Below are 23,732 nucleotides of genomic sequence, written 5' to 3'. Positions count from 1 at the left end.
TTATTATGTACCATACATTACTTTAAGCATTTCCTATATAAGATATTTTTTAATCCTTACAAAAACTCTGTGAGTTAGTGCCATTACTAGCCTAATTTTTTAAATGATGAAATGTCTCACATCATCTCCAGAATTAAAACCCAAGTCTAGCCCAGAGCATAAGAACTTTACCCATCACTTTGCCATACCTTTACTAAATGAGAAATACTCCAAATCATATTAATTAGTATAGCCTTTCTTTCTATGTCCAGGTGTGAATTACCCTTTAACATTTGTATTTTCATTACATTCCATGCATTATTTTGCAAAAGCTGCAAGAAGCTAATAAGTCATATACAAAATAAACTAGAGAGGATATCCCTTATAACCCATCTCCCCATTACACTACCCATTTTATTATTAACAGCTCATATGTGTCTTTTCAGTAGTGTTCACTGCTTACGGTGCTCCTTGTGTGAATACATGTAGAGTCAAATATTTGGTTTTTTTACATATACATTTGGATAAGTCTATTATTATTTTTTAATTGAATATTAAATAAATTTTTAATTTTTTTTATTATAAAGACGGGGTTTCACCATGTTGGTCAGGCTGGTCCTGAACTCCCGACCTCAGGTGATCCATTCGCCTTGGCCTCCAAAGTGCTTGGTTACAGGTGTGAGCCACCACGCCTGGCCTGGATAAGTCTATTATTATGACTTGCTTTTTCACTAAAGTTCTTGAGATCTTTTCATTAATTATTTTTAAATATTTTATTTTTATTTGAATACTGCGTATTTTGTGGAGTTGATGTACCATCGACTATGTAAGGAGTTCCCTTAGCTGGTAGTATTTAGGTTTATTTATTTTCTATTACAAATAATGTTTCAGTGAACATCCTTAGACATGCTACTTTATGTACTTCTCAGAGCATTTCCTTGTGATAGAAACCTAGAGATTTATAGAGAATAGGTATTTTTCACTTGAAAATATTTGAATAGTATTTGCTGATTTGCTTTTAAAGAGTATCTACATCTATTTATGTCTATTTCTATATATACATCTGTTTATCTCTATCTATCCATCCACCCATCCATCCATCTCTCCTAGTTTTGTCAATATTTTAAAATTTTTGTTTATCTGTTTTGTAATAAAATATTTTGGTGTGTTTTAATTGTTTAATTGGTTTTTAATGAGGCTGAGTTTCTTATTACTAATTTTAACCCTTTTTTTCCTGATAATTTCTACTTTTCTGAATACTGCTCCACTTATTTGTTTACAGTTGTCATATTTGATTTTCCAAAATTTCATACTTAACCATGGATTAATTTAGTAATTCATCAGTTTATTCTCTTAGATTGTTATGTAGACAGTCATACGGCTACGTAACAAAAGTTTCGTTCTTTTCTTTCCCAAAGCTTCTACCTTGTATTTCTTCTCTTGTCCTAGTAGATTAACTGTGAGTTCTGTAACAGTGTTATTGGACTAATGAGAGTGAACATTCTTCCTTTTGTTTTTGATTTAAGTGGAATATTTTAAAGATTTGAACCTTAAGTATTTTTTTTTTTGGTCACATTAGGCCATTTTTGCCATCTCTTAATTTACTGGGCTACAAGTTGAAAATAATATAATATTAATCATAGTTGTTTATTTAGTATGTTCCAGGCATTGCTCTGAATGGTTTTCTTTTTGTCTTGATTTCAACTCCTGAAACCTATAAGATAAAGAAACAGACTCAGAGAAGTTATTTAAATTGTTGATGTTCACACTTAATTTATGGACGAACTGGCATATTCTAAGGTGAAAAAATACCTATGTCTTCCTAAAATGAATATTCCTTGGTCACGATATACTATTTTTGAAAATGTCTGTCTGATTTGACTTATCAGTATTTTATATAAGATTTTGTTTATGTTCATAGGTGAAACTAGCTTATATTCTGTCTTTTTTTCTTGGCCTGTTTTAGTAGTAGAATAGCTTTTTACTATTTCTTGTGATGTAATGAATATACACATTGATTTTATATTCAGAAAAGTAATATTGAGGCTACTGCAAACTATCATGCATCAATATTTACTCTCATGGAAGAGCTGTTGAAGTACTGGAGGCAGAGGAAGATAGAGTTAGATTGACCAGTCAGCCGGAAACTGTAGTAGTCCGTATTACAGATGTAAAGGCCCCTAAAAGCAGTGGCAGTGTGATATGAAAGAAGAAAGGGGTGGCAAAGGCAGTTATTTATGTAATGGAATTAACATTAACTCATTAAACACTTAATGAATTCCTACTATGTATTAAGCATTAGTCACTCTGTCTGTCTTCATGGAGCTTAAAGTTAAATGGAGAGTTTGGCAAATTAATTACTATGAAACAAAAATTCTTTTTGATAATTGTATGTAAATTTTATAGCATCCTAAAGGGATTTACAGAGAAAAAACTATTTTATTTAACCTTAAAAGATGACTGGAAATTTTCTAGAAAGGGGATTCAAGGAAGAGGCATCCCAGAAGAAAAAAAATAGAAAGTGAAGTGTCTGTAAATTGGAAAAATGGAAAGTATGTGATTAGTAACATGCTTTACTCAAAATATTTCACCTTTCTTTATTTTTATACAGAATGATATTAAGATGAACTTAGGTTATTCTGGAATGAGGATGATACAAGAGTCATTGTTATGTGGAGCAAAAGAAAAAATATTGAGAGAAGAAACGATTGGAAGTATAGGAGGATTAGTTTATAGAGACTCCTTATGGAATAGTTGAAATATAAATTACTGTGACTGTGACGTATCTGGAAATTTCTGAAAAAGGAGGAAATGATAGCTGTAGGTATTATGAGTAGTAAGTTCCTGTGGCTTAATTTATTTTAAATTACTTCTATTTTTTGGTTCAGTAATAGAATTTTAGTCTCTTATCAACTTTCGGAAATTGAAGCTAGATAAAAACACACATAAAATCTGTGAAATAATACATTTCTTAGAATTAATAGAAAGATTTAAAGTAAAATAAAACAGTACATGGATTTGTTTAAAGTCCGAAATTCTATTTTCATTTCCATTTAGGAATCTGCTTATGACTTTGAATGAGAGATCAGTTATGGTGTCATTACTTTCCTGCTTCACAGAACTTAATGAGCTTTTAAAAGTAATTTTAGCAATTGGCAAAGCCATATAATGTTAAATAGTACCCTCTGTATATTTCCACACAATTTGTTTGGCGGCTTTTCTCTGAAGAATCTAAACATTTATTCTAGTCTGCCAATACTTGAATATCATAGGGAAATACTTCTTCAATCCCTTGGGTTGAAGTTTCTGCTTGTGACGAGGAGCATTCCCATAACCAAAGCAGATGGTGGCAGTTGAAGATGTAGGTCGCTGAGCAAACTGGCAGTGGTGGCAGTGCCTCTTTTAAGTATGTTGCTGGATCAAAGCTGGTATAGGAGGACAGAGCCCAGAAATCATTACTCTCCGTTACATTGAGGTTGCTAATGCGATGGCTTCACCCTCCCTGGATTTTGAAGTTTTATAAGGAAACAGTGATTTTTAAATTTTTTCTCACTCCACATGAAACAGTTTTATGAACATTTTATATAAAAATTCAGATATTTCAACCAGAAAATTTTTTGCACGAGTTAAAAAAGTCACTTTATAGTCTCTGTGTCAAGTAAGATTATTTTTACCCAGATCCTCTCCATTCTACTATTTAAGAAAAAAAGAAAAGTTATTGGGTTAAAAAGTTTGTGCTTTTGCAATAGAAACCTTGTTTATCACACCTTGGGAATATACCAATTTGCCCACTCTCCTTGCTTCCCTCAAAGAGTCGTCTTATCTGGGCAACTGTTTTATCTCAGTGCAAAGATAAGTGCTTTTGACTGCAGCTGGAAAACAGTTTCTCTTGGGCTGTTTACAATCTGGAGGAAAGAGGCTGAAAACAAGTAAACAGACAAATATAATAATTGCATGGTTGTGAGTATCTGAAGAAACAATGGGAACCTCTTGTGTAGGACAGAAGGGAGGGAAAAGTGATGAATTTATGTAGTATGGTCAGGAGTGTCTCTGCGAGATGGTGACATTTAACCTGGTGCTCAAAGGAATGAGAAACAATACAAAGGCATGGAGAGAAAGCACGGTAGGGAGAGAAAACAGCAGACACTGTTAGGAACTGCTTTTCTAGCCACCAAGCATGCAAAAAATGCCCACATCACTAATCATCAGAGAAAAGTAAATCAAAGCCACAATGAGATACCATCTCACAGCAGTGAGAATGGATATTAAAAAAGTCCAAAGTCAACCAAGCACGGTGGTCCATGCCTGTAATTCTACCACTTTGGGAGGCTGAGGTGGAAAGATTGCTTGGGACCAGGAGTTTGATACCAGCCTGAGCAACATGGCATGGCCCTGTCACAACAAAAAATTAATTAAAAAAAAATAGCCAGGTGTGGTTATGCGTATCTGTAGTCCCAGCTACTTGGGAGGTTGAAGCAGGAGAATTGCTTAAGCCCAGGATATCGAGGCTGCAGTGAGCCCTGTTCATGCCACTGCACTCCAGCCTGACAGAGCAAGGCCCTGTCAAAAAAAAAAAAAGAAAAAAAAAAATTCAAAACCAACAGATGCCGGCAGTGCTGTGGAGGAGAGGGGCCACTTACACATTATTGGTGGGAATGGCAGTTGGTTCCCTAATTGCTCCTGTGAAAAGCAGTTTGGAGATTTCGCATAGAACTTAAAACAGGACTATCATTCAACCCAGCAATCCCATTACTGGATGTATACCCAAAGGAAAATAAATCATTCTGCCAAAGAAACACATACACTTGTATGTTCATTGTGGTGCTATTCACAATAGCAAAACGTGGAATCAACCCAGGTGCCCATCAACAGTGGATTAGATGGAGAAAGGTGGTACACACCTACGGTGAAATACTTCTCAGCCATATAAAAGAATGACATATTGTCTTTCATAGCAACATGGATGCAACTGGAGGCCATTATCCTAAGCAAATTCATGCAGAATGGAAGTCCAAATACCACATGCTCTCATTGATATAAGTGGGAGCTGAACATTGGGTGCACACGGTTATAAAGATTGAAGTAATAGACAAAGGAGATTACTAGATTTGGAATAGAGAAAGGGGGTCATGGACTGAAAAACGGCCTATTGGATACTATGTTCACTACCTGGGTGATGGGATCGTTTGTACCCCAGACTTTAGCATCACATGATATACGCGAATAACAAAGCTGCATATATACCCCCCAAATCTAGAATAAAAGCTGACATTATATTAGAATAAAAGGAACTGCTTTTCAATATGGTGTCAAATACTACAGAGAACACAAGTTTAAGGTCAAAATTTCTTTCTCTTCCCCAGTGAAAGTGCGTGTATAGGTGTATATATCTGTGCTTTAGCAACGAGTGGTCCAGGAGGAGAGTTGGCTCTGGTGTTATTTGCCATTTGGCTCCTTTTCCCTTTTGAGGCTCTCAGTGCTAAGGTTTCCCCATTCATTGGCTAAGAGAGTGGGGAGTAAAGAGTTCCCCTGTCAGAATGATAGAGAACAATGAAGATCTCCCAGTAGTTGCTTGAGTACTCAGTGTTCTTGTCTGTCATCTAACTGTGTTCAGGAGAAAATAACTAGAAGAGTTGTGCAAATTGGGCAAGATAAGCTCAGCCTTTTTTCAGACCTCTTCATCTAGCCACCTATAACACTCCAGTAAAATGTGAAAGGCGACTACCTGTGGTTTAGAAGTAACATACAGCTCTTCAGTACTTAGAGAAATGAAATAATTTATATTGTGTTTTTCATGGTAAAGCTCAAATAAATGTAGCTAAAAATGTAGAGATGCACAATTAAGAACTTCATTTCTCTGTATGGAGCTAACCCAATGACTGCTATAAACAAAACACCATGCATTCATTGATCTGTCACTGATCTATACAAAATCAATGTTATTTGAATGCCTTACACTGAAAGGATGTATTCATGAGCAATGAAAATCGATGAATGTTACTTTCCTAAGAATAAGTTTCATGTAAACAAAAGATACTTACTTCTGAATAAAAATAGTCTTATAAGAGAATTGTCTTCACAATTACACAGAAAATAAACCAAAGCAATCATATGCTTAAGGTTATGTCATTTTAGCCTAGAAGACAAAAATTGCAATGAGTATTTGAACAGTAGTGCATTAGATAGTGCATTGTTTACAGTTTTTGGTGAAAAGCCAATTTTTTAAATGTGCAAAAGTAAATTTTTCTTTTTTAAGGGAAACCCCACATTTTTTTTCTGAAATGTGCATTCATTTCTGAAATGTGCATACTCCTTTTTCTACTGTCTTCCCCACTTCTCCCAACTTCCAGATGCCCCGTTCCTTATGCCTTCTCTTGATCTATTTTCTTTCCTTTAGGTTCTCTGTATCTCTTTCAGTTTCTTGTTTTATTTCCCCTTTTTTAGGCTTATCTAATGCCAGGTGGCTGTGTTATACATTGAGGGAGAATTGGTCAATCAGGAACGTGTTATTTCCCCTGGGTTTCCTAGCTTTATGCACTCCCTGAATGTCTCTACTGAAGAGGAAAGACATTGTGATGAACACAACGGAGTCTCTTGCGTTAATCCTATTGTTTGCCCATTCATTCCATAAACTTTCCCTTCTGTCCCATCAGGAAAGTGAACATAGGGAACAAGACCAGCTTGGATGGCAATTAGAAACCTTTTACTACAATCCTGACAGAGATGTTTTCTTTAGATGGAAAGTATATACATTATGCTTGAATTTATCTAAGGTGATTTCCATGTGCTTTTTGAAAAATCTAGCAGGAAGAATCTGATTGGGAGAGTCAAGAATAAGATTCTAATTTGAGCCCTGGCATTAACATAAAATAAGTATTTTATGTACTTCTTAGATAGCAGTTTTATTACAGAAATAAGAAAAAACAAATTCATATTTGATTTTAGTGGCATTTATCATGGTGCAGTTTGGTATCCCAGAGCAAGAAATTATATACAGAATGGAGAACTTTAAACAAAACTTTTTGACCCTTTCTCTTAACTAGACAGGCTTTTACCTTTATATCCACTGGTGGACAACAGTGCAGAGACTGTATAAATAGGCCCTTAGTCATGTTATGAACTTCTTGAGCTAGATCCACAGTTCTGAATTTATTTGCTCTATATTTGACATTTGCTATGTTATTGTCTCCAGTTGCAGTCCCCTAGCCAGAGCCCTGCAGTCTTTCTGCTCAACTTTCCTTCCTCTCCTCTCCTCTCCTCTCCTCTCCTCTCCTCTCCTGTCCTCTCCTCTCCTCTCCCCTCCCCTCCCCTCCCCTCCCCTGCCCTCCCCTCTCCTTCCTTTTCCTTTTTTCCTTTCTCTCTCCCTCCCCCCTCTCCTCCCCCCTCCCTCCCCCCTCTCCTCCCCCCTCCCTCCCCCTCCCCTCTCCCTCCCCTTCCCCTCTCCCTCCTTCCCCTCTCCCTCCTTCCCCCTTCCCTCCCTCCCCCTCCCTCCTTCCGCCTCCATTCCCCGTTCCCCCTCTCTCTCCCCTTCTCTCCCCCCTCCCTTCCCCCTCTCTCCCTCCCTTCCTCCCTCCCTCCCTCCCTCCCTTCCTTCCTTCCTTCCCTCCCAGGTCTCACTCTATCACCCAGGCTGAGGTGCAATGGTGTGATCTCAGCTCACTGCAGCCTCTGCCTCCTGTGCTCAAGCAGTTTTCATGTCTCAGCCTCCCGAGTAGATAGCATGGGCCAGCTAATTTTTTTTTTTTTTTTTTCATAGAGACAGGGTTTAGCCATGTTGGCTAGGCTTAGCTAATTTTTTTTTTTTTTTTTTTCCATAGAGACGGGGTTTTGCCATGTTGACCAGGCTGGTCTTGAACTCCTGGCCTCAACGAATCTGCCCACCTCAGCCTCCCAAAGTGTTGGGATTACAGGCGTGAGCCCCGGGGCCCTGCCTTCATCTAACCTTTTGAATCATTATTCCTTTGGGCTACTTGTTTGGTTCTTGGCGTCAACTTTGCCTTAGACACTGGCTATTGATCCTCCTTAGATATGTAGTCTGAAAAATCTGGCTGGAGAATCAGACCCAGTCTGTCCATAAACTCCAAGCCTAGGTCCTAGAACTTAGTATGCCTAGGGCTGCCTGACCACCACCTGGTCAGAAAGTATTTATTCAAAACTTAGGAAGGATGTTTATTAATCATTACTACTTATTTTGCCCTTAGTTGCTGATTTGCTTTTCTTTTAGTAGGGTCAAGATAAAAAAAGTCCCACTTTGCCCTTTACACACATGTACTTTTGTTTGCTCTTTTATTTCTGGTGAAATCTAAGGATAAAGACAAACAAAACTATGGTAGTCAGATGACCACATATAAATAAGTCAGCTGCATAAATTATAAAAGAGACTGTTTTATGTCTTCTTTTGGTAGGCATTAGAAATTGGATGTCTGAGGACAATTTCTTTTCTGAAATTTTTATAACTTATACATTTCAAAGTGATAATCATTGAAAAATTAAACAATATGGAAGTATATGTAAAGAGCACGTCTTATTTTAGGGGATTGCCTGACAATTCATAAGACAATTGTACCATAGTTTATTTTGCACCTAGCAGAACTTTCTGACAGTTTTGCACCTAAATAAAAAGATTTAAAGTAGGGTAATGAATGCCTGTTGCAGGAAGTATTTGGGAGAATTACCCTGATCGTTTTTCATGTGTAATGTATAAAGGAGGCTTTCATTTATTAAAAACTGGACTGGAAGACAATGATGTTTTCTTCTGCAGTTTCTAGAAGTATTTGAAAATAGTATTTATTACTTGCATTAATTGGAGAAATAACCTCAGTTCAAGGTTCACTTACAAGATATCCAAAGGTGATATAAATGCCCATGAGGCCACTATTTCCCTGATGTGATCAAGAGATAGGAGAGGCTAAACCAGAGCTTTGGGAAAATACATGCAGGGTAGTTGAAAAGACAGTTCTGCAGACAGCAGGAGATGCGCTGAAGAGCCTTTCTTTCCTCCATTACTGCAGGTGACCTAAAACAGGTAGTGAGAATTCTAATGGATTATATGTGCTCAAGTCCTTTTATATTTTCTGAATAGTGATAAAGGAGCCCATTCAACCTCTCTTCTAGGGAAGGAACATTTTGAGAGAGAATATAAGGGCTGTCGGGCCTGTGGGAGGCTGCTGAGTCACATGTGATTCACAGATCTAGCCTCAGAAATCTTTAGACTTTAACGTTACAATACAGGGTGGTCCATTTTAAAACGGCTTGTTGAAATCCACATTGGGATGTGCTCTAAATGGAGTGCTAGGAACAGTGACAGAATGACTAATAATGAAAAAAAATTAGACTGCAACACTTCATTTGGAATGTTGATGTTTAATTCATATTACTGGCTGCTTCATGATTCTTTCATGTTTCATAAAGATGATGAGTTACATGGGCGTGCCATCTTACAGCAGGGACCTCAAGCTAATATACCATTCTCTTTTCACCGGGGCTTGTAAAATGCTTTCTACCTGTGTCTAAGATGATTGAATATGATTCAGTTTTCAAGTCTTTGCTTCAAATTACAGAATAATTATTTGAAATATGAAAGATACAAACTCAACACAAATGAGGATTTTTATGAGATCAGTTATTGTGTTTTTAAAGTGTTTATTTTACATTTATGTTAATAATTTAAATTCCAGTAACCATCTTGACAGTTGCTTTCCCATAGGAGAAAAATAGAGCTAACACTGTGATTTTTTTTCTGTTGATAGTAATAGCAAATTATATGATATTAAATATTTAACTAGAAAAATGATGTTTAAGAAAGCCTTCTCCCATAGCTGTACATACATGAATCATGTCTTACAGCATGTTGTAATTTACCAAGAGTATGATATGCAAGCTTCCATTGGATTTAGTTATACAAAGTGCTTTTTTCTCTGTAATATTTTAATATTTTAAAAAATTTAATTGCCTAGATTTTGACCTGCTTTTCAACATATAATACATGAAATGTCATAAATACATAATATTGTTATGTAAACATTAGCAAATGTTACATAATTTGAAACATTGAACAATTCAGATTAAAAAATAGTTGAAAGCATGGCCAAGAAATTGAAAATAATTTCTTTTTCTGTATTACTTGGACATTTATATAAACTTGGCAATAATGGTTCACAGTTTTTGAAAGGGGTCATTGGATAGCGCTAGAAATTGTAATTTTTTTTTTGCCATTTGATAAACATTATTTTTAAACACAGTTCTCATTGTTATTTTTACTGCATTAATAGGGAAAAACAGTTTGATAAAAAACATAATTTAGGTTTTCATTTACATTGAGCAGGTCAGGAAAGGGAGCTGGCTCTAATTCGTATCCAAGAAGCAATCCTCTGTTTAGAATGTTCACCGTGCTCAGAGCAGCAGAGGGGAACATAAGGGCAATGTATATGCTGCTCAGGCACAGTGGGTCAAAGAGGACCGTGTTCTGTGAGGACAAAAAGGTTGAAAGCAATTAAATTGCAATATATTTTCTGAGCTAGACAGATGTTTGCCATGTCATATATGTCATATTTGAAGGCTTCATTCCTGTTTCTCTAGAATCCTGTACATAATGTTAAAAAAATAAAAATGTTGGAGATGGACTAACCTGCCAATATTCTTTTCTGATGGCTTTCAGAAACAGAGTTATTGTCTTTCTAATTTGCAAGTTAATATATCTGCGTTGACAGCTTTTTGATTGTTAAATAAACTGTCTTAGAATAGCTGTCAGCAAATTATACCATGGACTGTGTTTAAAAGAAGTGCCGCATGAGTCAATTTGGGCCCTGGTTTTGTATTCATACATTTGTTTGTATATCTGAACCTGCATCATAAAAGCAATGAAAGCCAGCTGAAATAGTCATATTTTCTATTCATATTGAAGGACTTAATGTTGCTTTTAGAATATTTTATGTTTATAAACATGTCAGGGCTGACTCTACACCTAACCTGCTACTTTATGTCAAGTCTGTGTGCATGTTATAAATAATATCAGAATCAATTGCTGTGACCTAATGCGTAACACAGAGGATGTCATCTTATGTTCATGAAAGTAGTACAACTTGTGGTTGTAAGTAAAATAAATGGAGCTTGCTTAGTTTTAAAATACTGATGAAAACTTAAAAGTTTAATTTGAGTAAAAATTATAACATTTAAGTAATTATTAATATGTACAAATTTCCACTGAGATGTTTTAAGGAAGAACATACCTAGGTATTCTTGTTTTTAATCACTATTTTCTAACTATAACTAGCTTTTCTCTTGCCATGTAAAAATAAGACTTCTGCAAATGTTACTTTCTCTCTTTCTATCAATGAAGCAGACTTTGAACCTAGAGCTATGACAGTCTGTAAACTAGCAAACAGGAGGTATGTACAAATTATGATGAGAGGAGAGTTGAGGGCTACTCTCTGGTGGTTTAACAATGAGAACCAAACCATGAATCAGATCATAGCATCGATTAGCATTTATTGACGTAGTTATATGTTATTGGCTTCTCAGAGCAAACTGCCCTGCCACTTACTAATTTGGTGTCCTTCGGTAAGTAAACTAACCTCTCTATGCCTCAGTTTCCTTGTCTGTAAAGTAGAACTAATAGCAGTATCTACCTCAATAGATTTTTGTGAGAATTAAAGAGTTTGTTCACATAACATGTTTAGAACAGTTCCTAACATATAGGTGCTCTGTTGTTTTTTTTTTTTTTTTTTTTTTTTTTTTTTTTTTTTTTTTTTGGAGACGGAGTTTCGCTCTTGTTACCCAGGCTGGAGTGCAATGGCGCGATCTCGGCTCACCGCAACCTCCGCCTCCTGGGTTCAGGCAATTCTCCTGCCTCAGCCTCCTGAGTAGCTGGGATTACAGGCACACGCCACCATGCCCAGCTAATTTTTTGTAGTTTTAGTAGAGACGGGGTTTCACCATGTTGACCAGGATGGTCTCGATCTCTTGACCTCGTGATCCACCCGCCTCGGCCTCCCAAAGTGCTGGGATTACAAGCGTGAGCCACCGCGCCCGGCCGCTCTGTTGTTTTTTAAGTAGCCACTGTATGTTCAGAACTGTGCTACATAGTCTCAGAACACAATAAGCTATGGCCCATCCATTCAAGTAAATTAAATATTGTTGGAGAAATAACACTAACATAAAATAGTATGTCAGTATATGTAACATTTTGTAGGATGGGCTATCCATATTTTAGATACTTAGAGAAAAGAAAAATAGTGAGAGTTTGAGGACTTGAACTGACCAGAAGAGGGAACCGAAGCTCAGACTTGGATAATTTTCAGAGCTGAAGATGATTAGAGAGGTGATTTCTGTTTAATAGAAAACATATTTAAAGAACATGGCAAAACTGATGTATTTGTAAAACAGTTCAACTGGCTGGACTGCAGATTCTGATCTATATGGGGAAGTGGATTTGCCATTTAGGTTAGACTACAAATGTAATAAGCATTTGAGGATTTTACGGTATTAGAAATATTTTGAATGCTCAGCTAATAATTCATAGAAAAAAAGAAAATAAGGAAATTTTTACCATGACATGAAATAATGTCATGGTAATTTAATAATAATTAAATACATGCTTGAATTAGGCTAAAGTGAGTTTTGTAAACAATTACCAATGGCTGAGAAAAATCACAGATAAAAAATAAAAGGAAAGATCTTCAATAAAAGTAATGGAGATTTTGTAATGAGCAATTAGGATTTTAGCTCATTTGGTTCATAGAAACACCAGCAGCAGATTGTGTGGCCATGTGGGACACCTCAGTTGGCATCAGGCTTCCTGGGACTATGCTAGAGGTTGTTACTAATTGTGATGTGGAAGGATAGAAAACAAAGCCCTCAAGACTTCAGGGAACAAATCTCATGCATGAGAATCCTCCCTGCTACAGCTAATCCATGGAACTATGTTAATATCAACCCCAAAGTATAATGGTTATTTGTTGTCTTGGAAGCTGGAAGCAAATTGCTACAGCTGAGGTAGAAAATATTAACTAAATAAAGAAAAGATGAAAAAAGAAATACTGGGAAAAAACCAAAGTCAATCCAAGATAGTGGAAAAGAAGATCTCATGAAAATAAATTTAGATCTCATGAAAAGAAGATCATACGAATAAAAGTAGATCTCATGGTTGACAGCTCTGAATATGAAGTTTGTAGTGTGGATTAACTACACACACACACATACACACACAGATAAGTGCACACACAACTGAGCAGCAAAAAAAAAAAAAAAGAAAAAAAAATGAAGGCAGAGAAACATGAACAGCTAAGGAATCAGATTTTAGTGATAGTCTTTTTTCCTACTCTCAAGTACTTTACCTTTCCACTGATTAGCATGAACACATCCTTTTCTGTATTTCTTACAGGATTACTCTAGTCAAAAATGGAATACTAAAGCATTTCGCAAGTTGAAACAGCTTTCTAAAAACAGAGCAGCAGTGTTATTGAAAATGGTTTAAATTGAGAATAATTTCAGGAGCTAACTAACATTCCTGGCATGACACCCATCTCACAAACAATCCTATGATTTAATGTAGATAACAAGCACCCCCTTTAAACCAAAAAAATTAATTGTGTAGTTGTCCATGTTATAAGAAATCCATATTTAGCAAAATTTCATGTCTAGGTTATCTAAATCTTTGGCTTACTTATGTTATTTTTACCCAACTATAGGAACACTGTGGGTGGTTTATTATATAACAAAAATAGGAACAGTTTGGCATGGGTAGAGTATTTATTTATAGCAAGTGGAACACTAGACCTTTGAAATATATGATAAGCTATTTATGCATCAACACAATTGAAGTGGTCAGTTTGTTAGACCTTTTGATATTTAAATTTTTTCCCAGCTCCGCAGGGCATAACTGTGTCTCTTATTTGCTTAGGTTAAAAATAAATGATTTCTTAAAAATAGTGGCAAAAGCAGAGAATTGCCTTAGGACAGGGCTCCAAGTGGCGCAGACATCTCACTTTCCCATTACCCCTCCTATACATCCCTTACTGTAACAAACCCTCTTCCTTTCCATTTTCTCATTGGTATAGCTCCCATTCCCTCTTTGTCTCTGTGATAATTGCTAGTGGAATAAATTGGGAAGGGCATGAAAAAAGGTCTATTTTGATATTCTCTCTTTACAAATGGGAGTAGGTTTACACACATTATTCTCTTTTCCAGAGAACTTATACACATGAAATATAGGAAGGAAAGACAGTTAGTCTTGGGTAAAACCTATTATAACAATTCTTAGCTATCATTTTGGCTGCATTGTTCCAACCAGCCAAATTCTCTCTTAAGCTTAGTCTTTAAAACAATTAAATAGATAACTATGCAGACTTGACATTTTTACTCAGCTGCTATACTTTTACAGTAGATCTCACAAAGTGTAATTTGGGTTTTTCTAAATTTGTTGTTTTGCACATGCACACAAAATGATATGGATTACCGTCTTTTTTTGTTTTGAAAATAGTTTTCTGAACTATGCACGACTCTCTTGAAAGCCCCATTACAGACAAATCCAACCTCAAAAGGAGCAATATTAATTGAATGGCAAGTGTTTTTCTCTCAAATGTGATGAAAATCTGCTTATTTTTTATGCTTGCTTTTAGAATTTGGGCTGTTTGTGCACAATAAAGTGAAATAGAGGATATAAAATATTTTTTCAATTCAATAAAATATTTGCCTCAATTTTAAGAGATATTTTAATGACTGCTTCAAATTTTACTGAATTTGTAGACAACAAATATTTAGAAATCTTTTACTGCTAGTCAACTTTGTAATGAGTTATTGTAGGGACAGAGAAGGATGATAAGACTTTTTTTTTTATGTGACAATACACACAAAATATTTGGAATTTTAAAGCAAACATTCTGGAGATTTAATAATATCTTAAAGCAGTAAGTATACATTTTGATAATCTGCTACTTGTTGAAAAGTGGATGCTATTTACAGATGCATGGGTCCAACAGTTCATTTTTTTTTTTTTCTGATGTGGATTATGGAGAAAAGACATGCATTAAAACATCAAATAAAAATACTTATTATTTTTAAATTGTAGGGCAATTGCATTTTATTTCAATTTACTTTTCAATAAATACATGTTTGCTGTATTCAAAGCACTGTCATAAAAACTTTGGAAATGCATGATAAATAAAATAAAGGTGTCATCATCTAATTATGAAAGTATAAGGAAAATAAGCACACATCACAATTAAGAGACTTTGGAAGTTTGGTGGAGAGATGAGAATATTTTTAGTTTGGGAAGTTGTGAAAGGTGATATTAGAATATTAGTGTGACTTATCCATTCACAATGGAAGTGGGAGATTAATTCCAGGTAGAGGTTATAGGGCAAAGGCAGAGTGTTGAAAAGGACAACCAGCATGCATAGAAATGTGTGAGATTGGTTGAATTAAAAGGTCTTTGAAAATAAAAACCTAGCGGGCTCTTTTGCTTTATCTTCTCTAAATTTTCCTCATCTCTTAGTTTTTCTCTTCGGTGAAAGATGAACATTAATTTTTATGATGACTGAATGAGAGAATGCATATGAAATACTTTACTATAGAGATAGTATATAATAAGGTCTCAATGCATTTAGCTATTAGCTCTGTGTGGGAAAAATGCCAAGATACTATTATTAAACAAAGGACTGGAGGAGGGATGAGATGAAGAAATTGATGGTATGGATCCGGATGACTGGGGAGATGAATTTTCCATCAAGGAGAAGGGACATGGAGGGTTTATAGTATGGGGAGGGAAGATACTGAGTTCACTTTTACACATATTTGAAAAGGAATGGTGGGACTTCTAGATGAAATGATCAAATGGTAGTTAAGGTGGAATTGGAGCTCAGATTTAGGGATTATATATGGAAATTTTGAAGGAGCCGAAACAAAGACAGTTGAGGAAGGAGAATGGCAGATAAAATCAAAGACATGCTGGGAAGTGACCATATTTGGCTTTGAGAAAATGGAAAGGAGTCAGACGATAATAATATAAAAGAAGAGAGACCAGGGAATAGGGTCATAGGAGCCATAGAAACATGAGTTTCAGGTGGGCAGTGCAGCAGTGGTAGGAATGGAGTAAGAAGTAGTTCTGCTGCCTGTGTACCTTGAGTGCATACAGAACTCTGGAGCTTCTCATCGTTTTTCTTCCCAAGTACTATCTATTGTTCTTACTCTTCTGACTAGATATCATGTTCAAGTCCTGTCTTTATAATATTGAAAACTCTGTTACCACCAGAGACATGGAGCTGGGGAATATACATTTCTGACAAGCAGTGTTAAGTGCGTTCTTGACACTGCAAATTAGAAAAATACCATGTACTTTCTCAAAGAACAATGTATGTATTAGTCAAGGTCTTTTATACCTGTACAACCAGATATGCATGAGTTGCCATGCACTTTCTTGACCTGGCCAAAGATTGTACTATATATGTATTTCTAAGATAAATATTTTGAAACTATTAAACTTTCTTAGAGCAATTTGATTTCACAATGGTTTAAGGATCTTGTTGTTTTAAAAGTGCATGTGTCAGGTGATTTAAAGTATGAAATGTATACTCAGCCCTCCTCATTTAGCTTCTGCAGCATATTCATAAGTTATTAGGTAAAAAATGCAAAAAATAAAAATTTGAAATCTAGTAATACATTATTTTGATAGTTTCTTATAAATATAAGATTCTTATTTCCATGGAAAAAGAATTAAGGAGATAAACAATGTTTATGAATACAGTACTACAACATTTTTCAAATATTTCAGTAGTCCTTGTTAATTTAGAGTGTGTGGACATCTTGAAATTGTCAGCACCTTCAACATGCCTTTCCTTGTCGTTCTTTCTCACCTGCTGGTATCTGCCCCACATTCATCGAATGCCTTTTTTTCCTGCTCTTGCTCTCTTCAGCCTAGTACTAGTAAGACGTTCACACAGCCATGCTGATTAGTACCAATGGAAACTGATGACCTCCATTATAGTGCCAAGTCCTTAAATACTCTCCAGCTCTTCTTTTTAAGCTTCCAATTATCTTTTCAACTATCTACCTTAATACCTACTTCTTGTCCCTTAACAGATAACTGGTCCGCCTTCAATACAAAGGAAATAGCAATAAGTAAAACCGACTCAGCTTTTTTTCTAGTTATTCCTGTTATTACCATTTGCCTCAAACCTGCATTCTCTTTCCATTCTCCAGAGAAGTATCCTGTCTTCTAGCCATGGATTAGGTTTCTCCTTGGCTCTGCTTATTTCTTAATTCATCCCCAACCTCCACATTCTCATATTGGGATACAGAGGTACTAGAAAAAATATCTAGAGCCTTTTAAAGGACAGTTGTAGGGGAGAAGAGATTTCGTACCGATTGTAAGGTCCATGACTGAGATATCCTAAAAATTAAAAGACAAGAGAAAAACCTGTGAATTAAGTTTTATATGACACAGGAGCCTTCAGAAAATGGCCCAAAGTCCTACAGAAAACTGTATGTTTTTAGGGACAGTATTGCAGAAAACTGTATGTTTTTATGGACAGTATAATTAGAAGATGAAAGGGTATGATCTAATAATAAACTAGGGGGAACTTAGCACGACTTGGAGTCTCTGTGTGATGTTCCTTCTTTCCGGGTGTAGGACAGTACATTTGCCACTGGGGTCTTCAGGAGAGAAGGGAGGGAGAAGGTCAGACCGTGACCTTCCTAGGTTTTATTGTCTGCTTGGTGGGAGAAGGTCAGAAAGACCTTCCTGCTTTTGCTGTTTTCTCAAATGCCAAGGCACCCTATTTGGGGGTTTCATTTCCTGTACCCCATCATTGTCAATAAATTACATATTCTTTCCTGTAATCTTTGATATTTCCTTCTCTACTTTCCTTTCTCTTTTTGCATAGAAATAGGCTCACATCTATTCTATTAAAAACCAGAAAGAGCACTGATTCCTCATGCTCCTCAAAGACAAGGTGGATAAATTTCTCACTGTATTCGATTCTTCTCTTTGGTAACTTCTCCCTTCTTTGGTTCTTGTGATATCGTTGTTCTTGGATTCCTTTTTCTAGTTACTGCTCAGGTTCCTCTGTTTGTTCTTTAAATGTAACTTTCCAGAGTTGGAACTACTGTTCTTTTCCTTCCTTTCTCTGTACACTCTCCTCTGGGAGTTATACATTGATCTTTAAATTCTATGGAGATTTCTCTTTCAAGAGCTAGTCGTTCAACTGCCTAGTGTATATCTATACTCAAGTCTCCCTAGAACATCTCTAATTGAACCAATAAAAGCAAACTTATCAATGCTCCTCTAAACTGTTATTTCTCCTATATGTACTTTCTATATCACAGCTCCCATCATCCTCTGCCTGAGAAACTCCCTGAATCATCTCACGTTCTTCCTCTCATTCACATTCTGTAACCGATAGTGCATAAAATCTTAGGGGCCATCCTTCAGAATTTCTGTTGAGCTAGTTGCTTCTCCTTGCCTTCCCATCTTTTCTCTTTATCCCTTTCACCACTACTGAATTGGTTTGGCTCCATCTCATTTCTTACCTCTTTTGTGTCTCTTTGTGTTTTCTGCTCTCCCTCTAAGCTATGATTCTCTCAGTGTCAGGGAAGTTATTTAACCATGTTTATATACATGTACATGATCTTGTTACTCTCTTGTTACTCTCTGACTCCTCATTTTCTAATATCTCTCCATTATTTTGAGAATATAATCTAAATGTTTCAGAACCGTATTTCAGACCCTTGGCCTGGCCCATGTGGTTGAATTTCTTCCCTTTTATTTCTGCCCTCCTTCCATACCATTTGCTGAACCAAGCTTGGACTCAGTCAGTTGTTCGAACCTCTTGAAGTTACTGAATATGTCATGTTTTACATTCTCCCTGCTTTTGTGGCGACTTCCCTCTCTGCTCAATTTTGTCAAGTTCCACTTGTCTTTCAAATATGACTTCAAGTAGCTACTACTCCAGAAAGCCTTTTCTGTCAGCCTCCTCACACCACTGCTTACTAAGCATTGGCTCTCTCCTGCTTCCTCAAACACTTCCTACCATATTCTTGTTTTCTTTCTTCCTTCCAGACCCAACCTGCATCTTCATCTTTTAGTATCTTTTCCAGCAATTACTAGTACTTGTTGAATGGATTAAGCAAAAACAGCAATGAATCTTCCTAGTGGAGTGCTATCTTAGTTGTTTATTACATGAAAAAACTGTATCCTCTGTAATTTCCCCGAAATTTTATAGTGCCTTCTGGATAAATGTAATAAAACAGTGCTTAGTGATTATATATTTGTGCTTGAAAATTTACCAAGAAAGAGAAAGATTGATAAAAAATATTTGCTCATATGAGTGTTTTCCCTTGTGTAATTTTTTAGTTTCATGATGAATGGGACCTTTCCTTATTTCCTATTTGTTAGAACCTTTTAGTTCCAGGTTGAAAGGCAGAGTGCCTAAGTATTCCAGAAAAACCAAGTTAACACCTCCTATTTATAAAAAATAATCCTTACTCCTGTAAAGTGTTCCTAACAGCTTGTCAGTGGGGCAGGGACGACTGAATGGGTTCTGAATTTCTTTTCAGCTAAAATAAGTTCACCCCAGTGAACACTGGTAGTGATAGGACATTTGTGTCAAGTTAGAATGCATGTTTTGGGTCAGTTTAGTATAAATCAGAATTCAAGGGTGAGTTAAGTTCACTTCTTTACATATATATTCTTTGCCTCTCAGTTTCTGAGCTAAAGGGATGTATAACATTCCTTACTATTTGTCAGTGTTGGAAATTATATTTGAAAAGGGATGACTCATTTTCTCTAGGTTCTAGGACTTGTTCAGTAACTGCTTAGAATCTGAATTCTAAATTAGAGTCTAATCTAAATTAGGAAATTGTATCAATGGTTTTTGCTTCTACCTGTACCCTAGTGGAATTTTTTGTATTTAATATAAAAATAGGACACAATTGTATTTACTAAGAATGTTTACTTATAATATTTTTCAAATATATGCACCAGCTAATAAGTAGGACTAGTTAAAATTTTCTCTATTTTATACCTTACTCCCCCCCCCTTTTTTTTTGTTTCTTGATATTCTTTTACCTTTATCCTATTCATTCGGTGGTTTAATAAGTATCCTTCCTTATTTTCATTTGTGCTGAAGTATCACTGCTTTTAATGTATTTCATTTTGTAACTAGTTTGCTTCATGTGTAAGTCAAGCCTTTGTGTTTTCCTCTAAGGCATTTCATCCTTTTTTATATGAGTTTTTTAATAGGAGTTTTTTATATGAGTTTCCATTTTTTTTCCTCTTATCAGCCCATCGTTCTTTTAAATGCTCTCTTCTATCTCATTTAAATCCTTTTCCATGTTATACTTTTATTCCACATTTAATTTTTTATTTTGATGTATTTAAATTTATTTTAAAAATTTTGGTGATCTTGATATACCTTTGGAATTCTTCTCTAAGGAAGATAAATCATACACAGTTAAATCTCCATGATTGAAATTATATATAGGTATGTAGAGAAAAGTTCAGACTCAAATATAAATCATCCATCTATCATCCTTACTGGCTTACTAATGTTTCTTTATATTTGCCTGGGCAAAAAGGAATACACACTTTATGTCTACAACCTGAGGAAGAATAAGTGAAATATATGGAGGAATACAAGTTAAATGATTTTAATATGAATAGGGAAGATTGTGTGGTTCTATTTGGTAATATCTCTAATGCCAGGAAAAAGTGAGATAGAACATGGATTTAGCTTCTTCTAAAATATCCTGACATCCATAGCTCATATTTTAAGATGTCCATTGCATTAATCTGAAGTGTATACCTGAAAAAGATTTGAACTTAAATCCTTCAATCATAATTTTAATTATCAAAACTGTTGCTTTAAAATTTGGATCCAGTAATTCCAGTAATTACTTGGATCCAATAATTCTAAATCCAGTAATTCCAAATCTAATTAGATCCAGTAATTCCAAATCTAAGACTAGCTAGGGAAATAAAATATTCTTAAGTTTCGTGTTCTAAGATATTTGTGGTAGTATAATATGCAGTGGTTGGAAGCTGATGATATCTTAAAGTTCTTTTTAAAACGGAGGATGGTCAAGTATGTTCTGGAATATAGAGATAATGGAATATTAAGTGGCCATTAAAAATAATATGTTTATAAAGTATTTGTAATGCCATCAGAAAGTATGTATCATATGACAAAGTAAAAAGGTGTATGAATTTTATGTAACATACTTTCAACTATGTGAAATAAATTTAAAAGACTAGAAGGGAATGCATCAGATTGTTGAATGTTCCGCCTGGCTGGTGGAATTGTTCTTGCATTTTACAAATGGTCTGCATTTAGTATAGCCTTACTATTATATTCAGAAGACTCGTAAGCTAAAAGATAAAGTTTGTAGTTTAGAATGTTTAATAGTTATTTAATGGAATTTTAATACAAAATAAGCAAATTGTTTATTCTCATATTAGACAAGACATCATTGTCATTTTTCTCTTTTGATGTGGGGGCATTTCAATATCCTGAAAACTTGCACTGAAAGATTCAGTGCTCTTGGCTGGGGGCTGGGTGCTGTGGCTCACGCCCAGCACTTTGGGAGGCTGAGGCAGGAGGATCACCTGAGCTTGGGAGTTTGAGACCAACCTGACCAACATGGAGAAACCCGTCTCTACTAAAAATACAAGTATTAACTGGGCGTTGTGTCACATGCCTGTAATCCCAGCTACTTGGAATGCTGAGGCAGGAGAATTGCTTGAACTTGGGAGGCAGAGGTTGTGGTGAGGCGAGATTGCACCATTGCACTCTAGCCTGGGCAACAAGAGCAAAACTCTGTCTTAAAAAAATAAAAAAAGATTTAGTGCTTTTGCACTTTAAAGCTGGAGAAGGAGGGTGGACATAGTGGGTGCTAGGAGGGAGAAAAATAATTTAAAGACATTTTAATGAATTGTCTGTAGCATGGATATAAAATATCAGCGTGTGACTTTTCTTTGCCAGAGATCTGATAGAACATAATCTTTTCTGATTTCTGCAGTATCAAGTCATGGGTGGATAAGATGCAAGAAGACCTTGTCACATTGGCAAAAACAGCAAGTGGAGTCAATCAGCTTGTTGATGTGAGTAAAATCCACCAAAGAGATTTCTTAATCTTTTCTTTAATTTGAATGCAGTTCTATCTTCTAGGAAACTGTATTTCTATATTTCAAGTGGGATATGATTTCTCATGTGGATCTGGTGGTGAAATTCTGAGCGAAACCTTTGGTACTGCTAGTTACTGTGAACAAGAAATGCCATCCTTAAAAATGAAGGAAACTTCCTCAACATACTTTGCAGTTGATATGCAGGTCTCCCTTAGATGAGTCTCATGTTATATACTCTCCCTAAATTCAAATAGGGGAGTCATATACTTACTCCTGTAAAGTTTCCAATTTTCAGAATATATCAAATAATCCCTCATACCATGGTGACTTGAACTACTATAATGGAATCTTAATATCCTCAGTGAAACACATCTTCGTTCTTTGAGGGTAGATTTTATTTTAAAAATTATTTGAAAAGTGTTTACGGGCATGTCTAGAGATTAGAGTGAGTCATTGAGATCAGTAATAATGGTTTTGGTGCAAGATAAGGAGACTCTATAAAAGATGATTTTTCTTGTGACTTATGGATTGATTATGAAAGTCACTGTAAAATGATTTTTGAGTGACAGCAGTATATAAATATTTGTATGGCATCTTAAATAGATTATTTTCCATGGGCAAGAACATTTACATGTATAGGTTCTATAAGATTTAATAAAAATTAACTGCCACTTTTTAAGGGTCTCACTACTTTCATTTCAGTGTAAATAATACATTTTAAAGTATTCTCATCTTGTGTTTTTAGTGATGCAGTGAGGCCTTTTATTTTCCAAAAATGTGTTGGGTCAATGAGGCAAAGTGGTATAAAAGCAGCTTCACGTATAATATATAACTATTTATCATGTAAATATATATGACAAACTGGAATGTGTGGTTACTTTATATATTAACCACATACATACATAAAGAAACCACGTACATACATACTTCAAAAAATTATACCAGAACCTCTTTGTAAAACAACTGTAGAGTGTGTTGAACAAATCTACATGTCTGTGAGATAAGGAATGTTTGGAAATGAAAGGTGTTCCTTGTGAATAACGATCAGATTTAATTCTAGTCAGTGTATTATGTTGAGCACGTAATATGTCCCAGATACCTTTCAGGCTGCCAAGGATAAACAAAGAAACGGTATTCCTCTCCTCAGAGAACTGACACTCTGCTGATTAAAAAAAAAAAAAAAAAAACTTGATTACTGGTGGTGCAAAGAAACTTGAAAGTTATCATATGCCAGTGCTTGGTATCTGCAATGATTCACTGTGGTAAAATATATTAGAATATGGAAGTGTATAGGTAGAAAGTGAGCCTCTATGAAAGTGATGGAGTTTATGGAAGCACCACCAAATCTTCTTCATTAATTTTCATTTGGACTCTACTAAATTGATTGAGGGCAAAGCTTTTATTTAATCATAACGAGAAAAAAAAGAAATTACAGGTTCTGGTGAGAAGTTCTCTCTTTATCGACAGATGGAGATTAAAAATAAGCTGCTTTTGGGAGCATCTCCCTTACTCTATTAGTGCTTCCCCAGCCTCAAAAACCAACTTGCTTGGCTGACTCCATTGTTCCTTTTGGTATTAATATGTGAAACTTTTCTTTTCGAATCCGCTTTTTTTTAATAAATCATTAATCAAAAAA

The 23,732-nt window shown here is 35.5% G+C and overlaps 1 protein-coding gene across 9 annotated transcripts in view; it reads left to right on the top strand.

Annotated features, from left to right (window-relative positions):
- CACNA2D1 (calcium voltage-gated channel auxiliary subunit alpha2delta 1) overlaps positions 1-23,732 on the top strand; it is a 487,462-nt gene that overhangs the window by 65,462 nt on the left and 398,268 nt on the right. For all 9 annotated transcript variants that reach the window (XM_032276450.1, XM_032276453.1, XM_032276451.1 and 6 more), the window contains exon 2: positions 21,991-22,072. In XM_032276450.1, coding sequence (XP_032132341.1) covers positions 21,991-22,072 — 82 coding nt within the window. The remainder of the gene's footprint in view (positions 1-21,990; positions 22,073-23,732) is intronic.

The sequence above is a fragment of the Sapajus apella genome, unplaced genomic scaffold (genome assembly GCF_009761245.1).
Source record: "Sapajus apella isolate SASKATOON/1434 unplaced genomic scaffold, GSC_monkey_1.0 scaffold7, whole genome shotgun sequence".
Classification (NCBI taxonomy): domain Eukaryota; kingdom Metazoa; phylum Chordata; class Mammalia; order Primates; family Cebidae; genus Sapajus; species Sapajus apella.
Note: the sequence above shows the minus strand (reverse complement) of the source record. Positions and strands in the feature narration are given on the sequence as shown.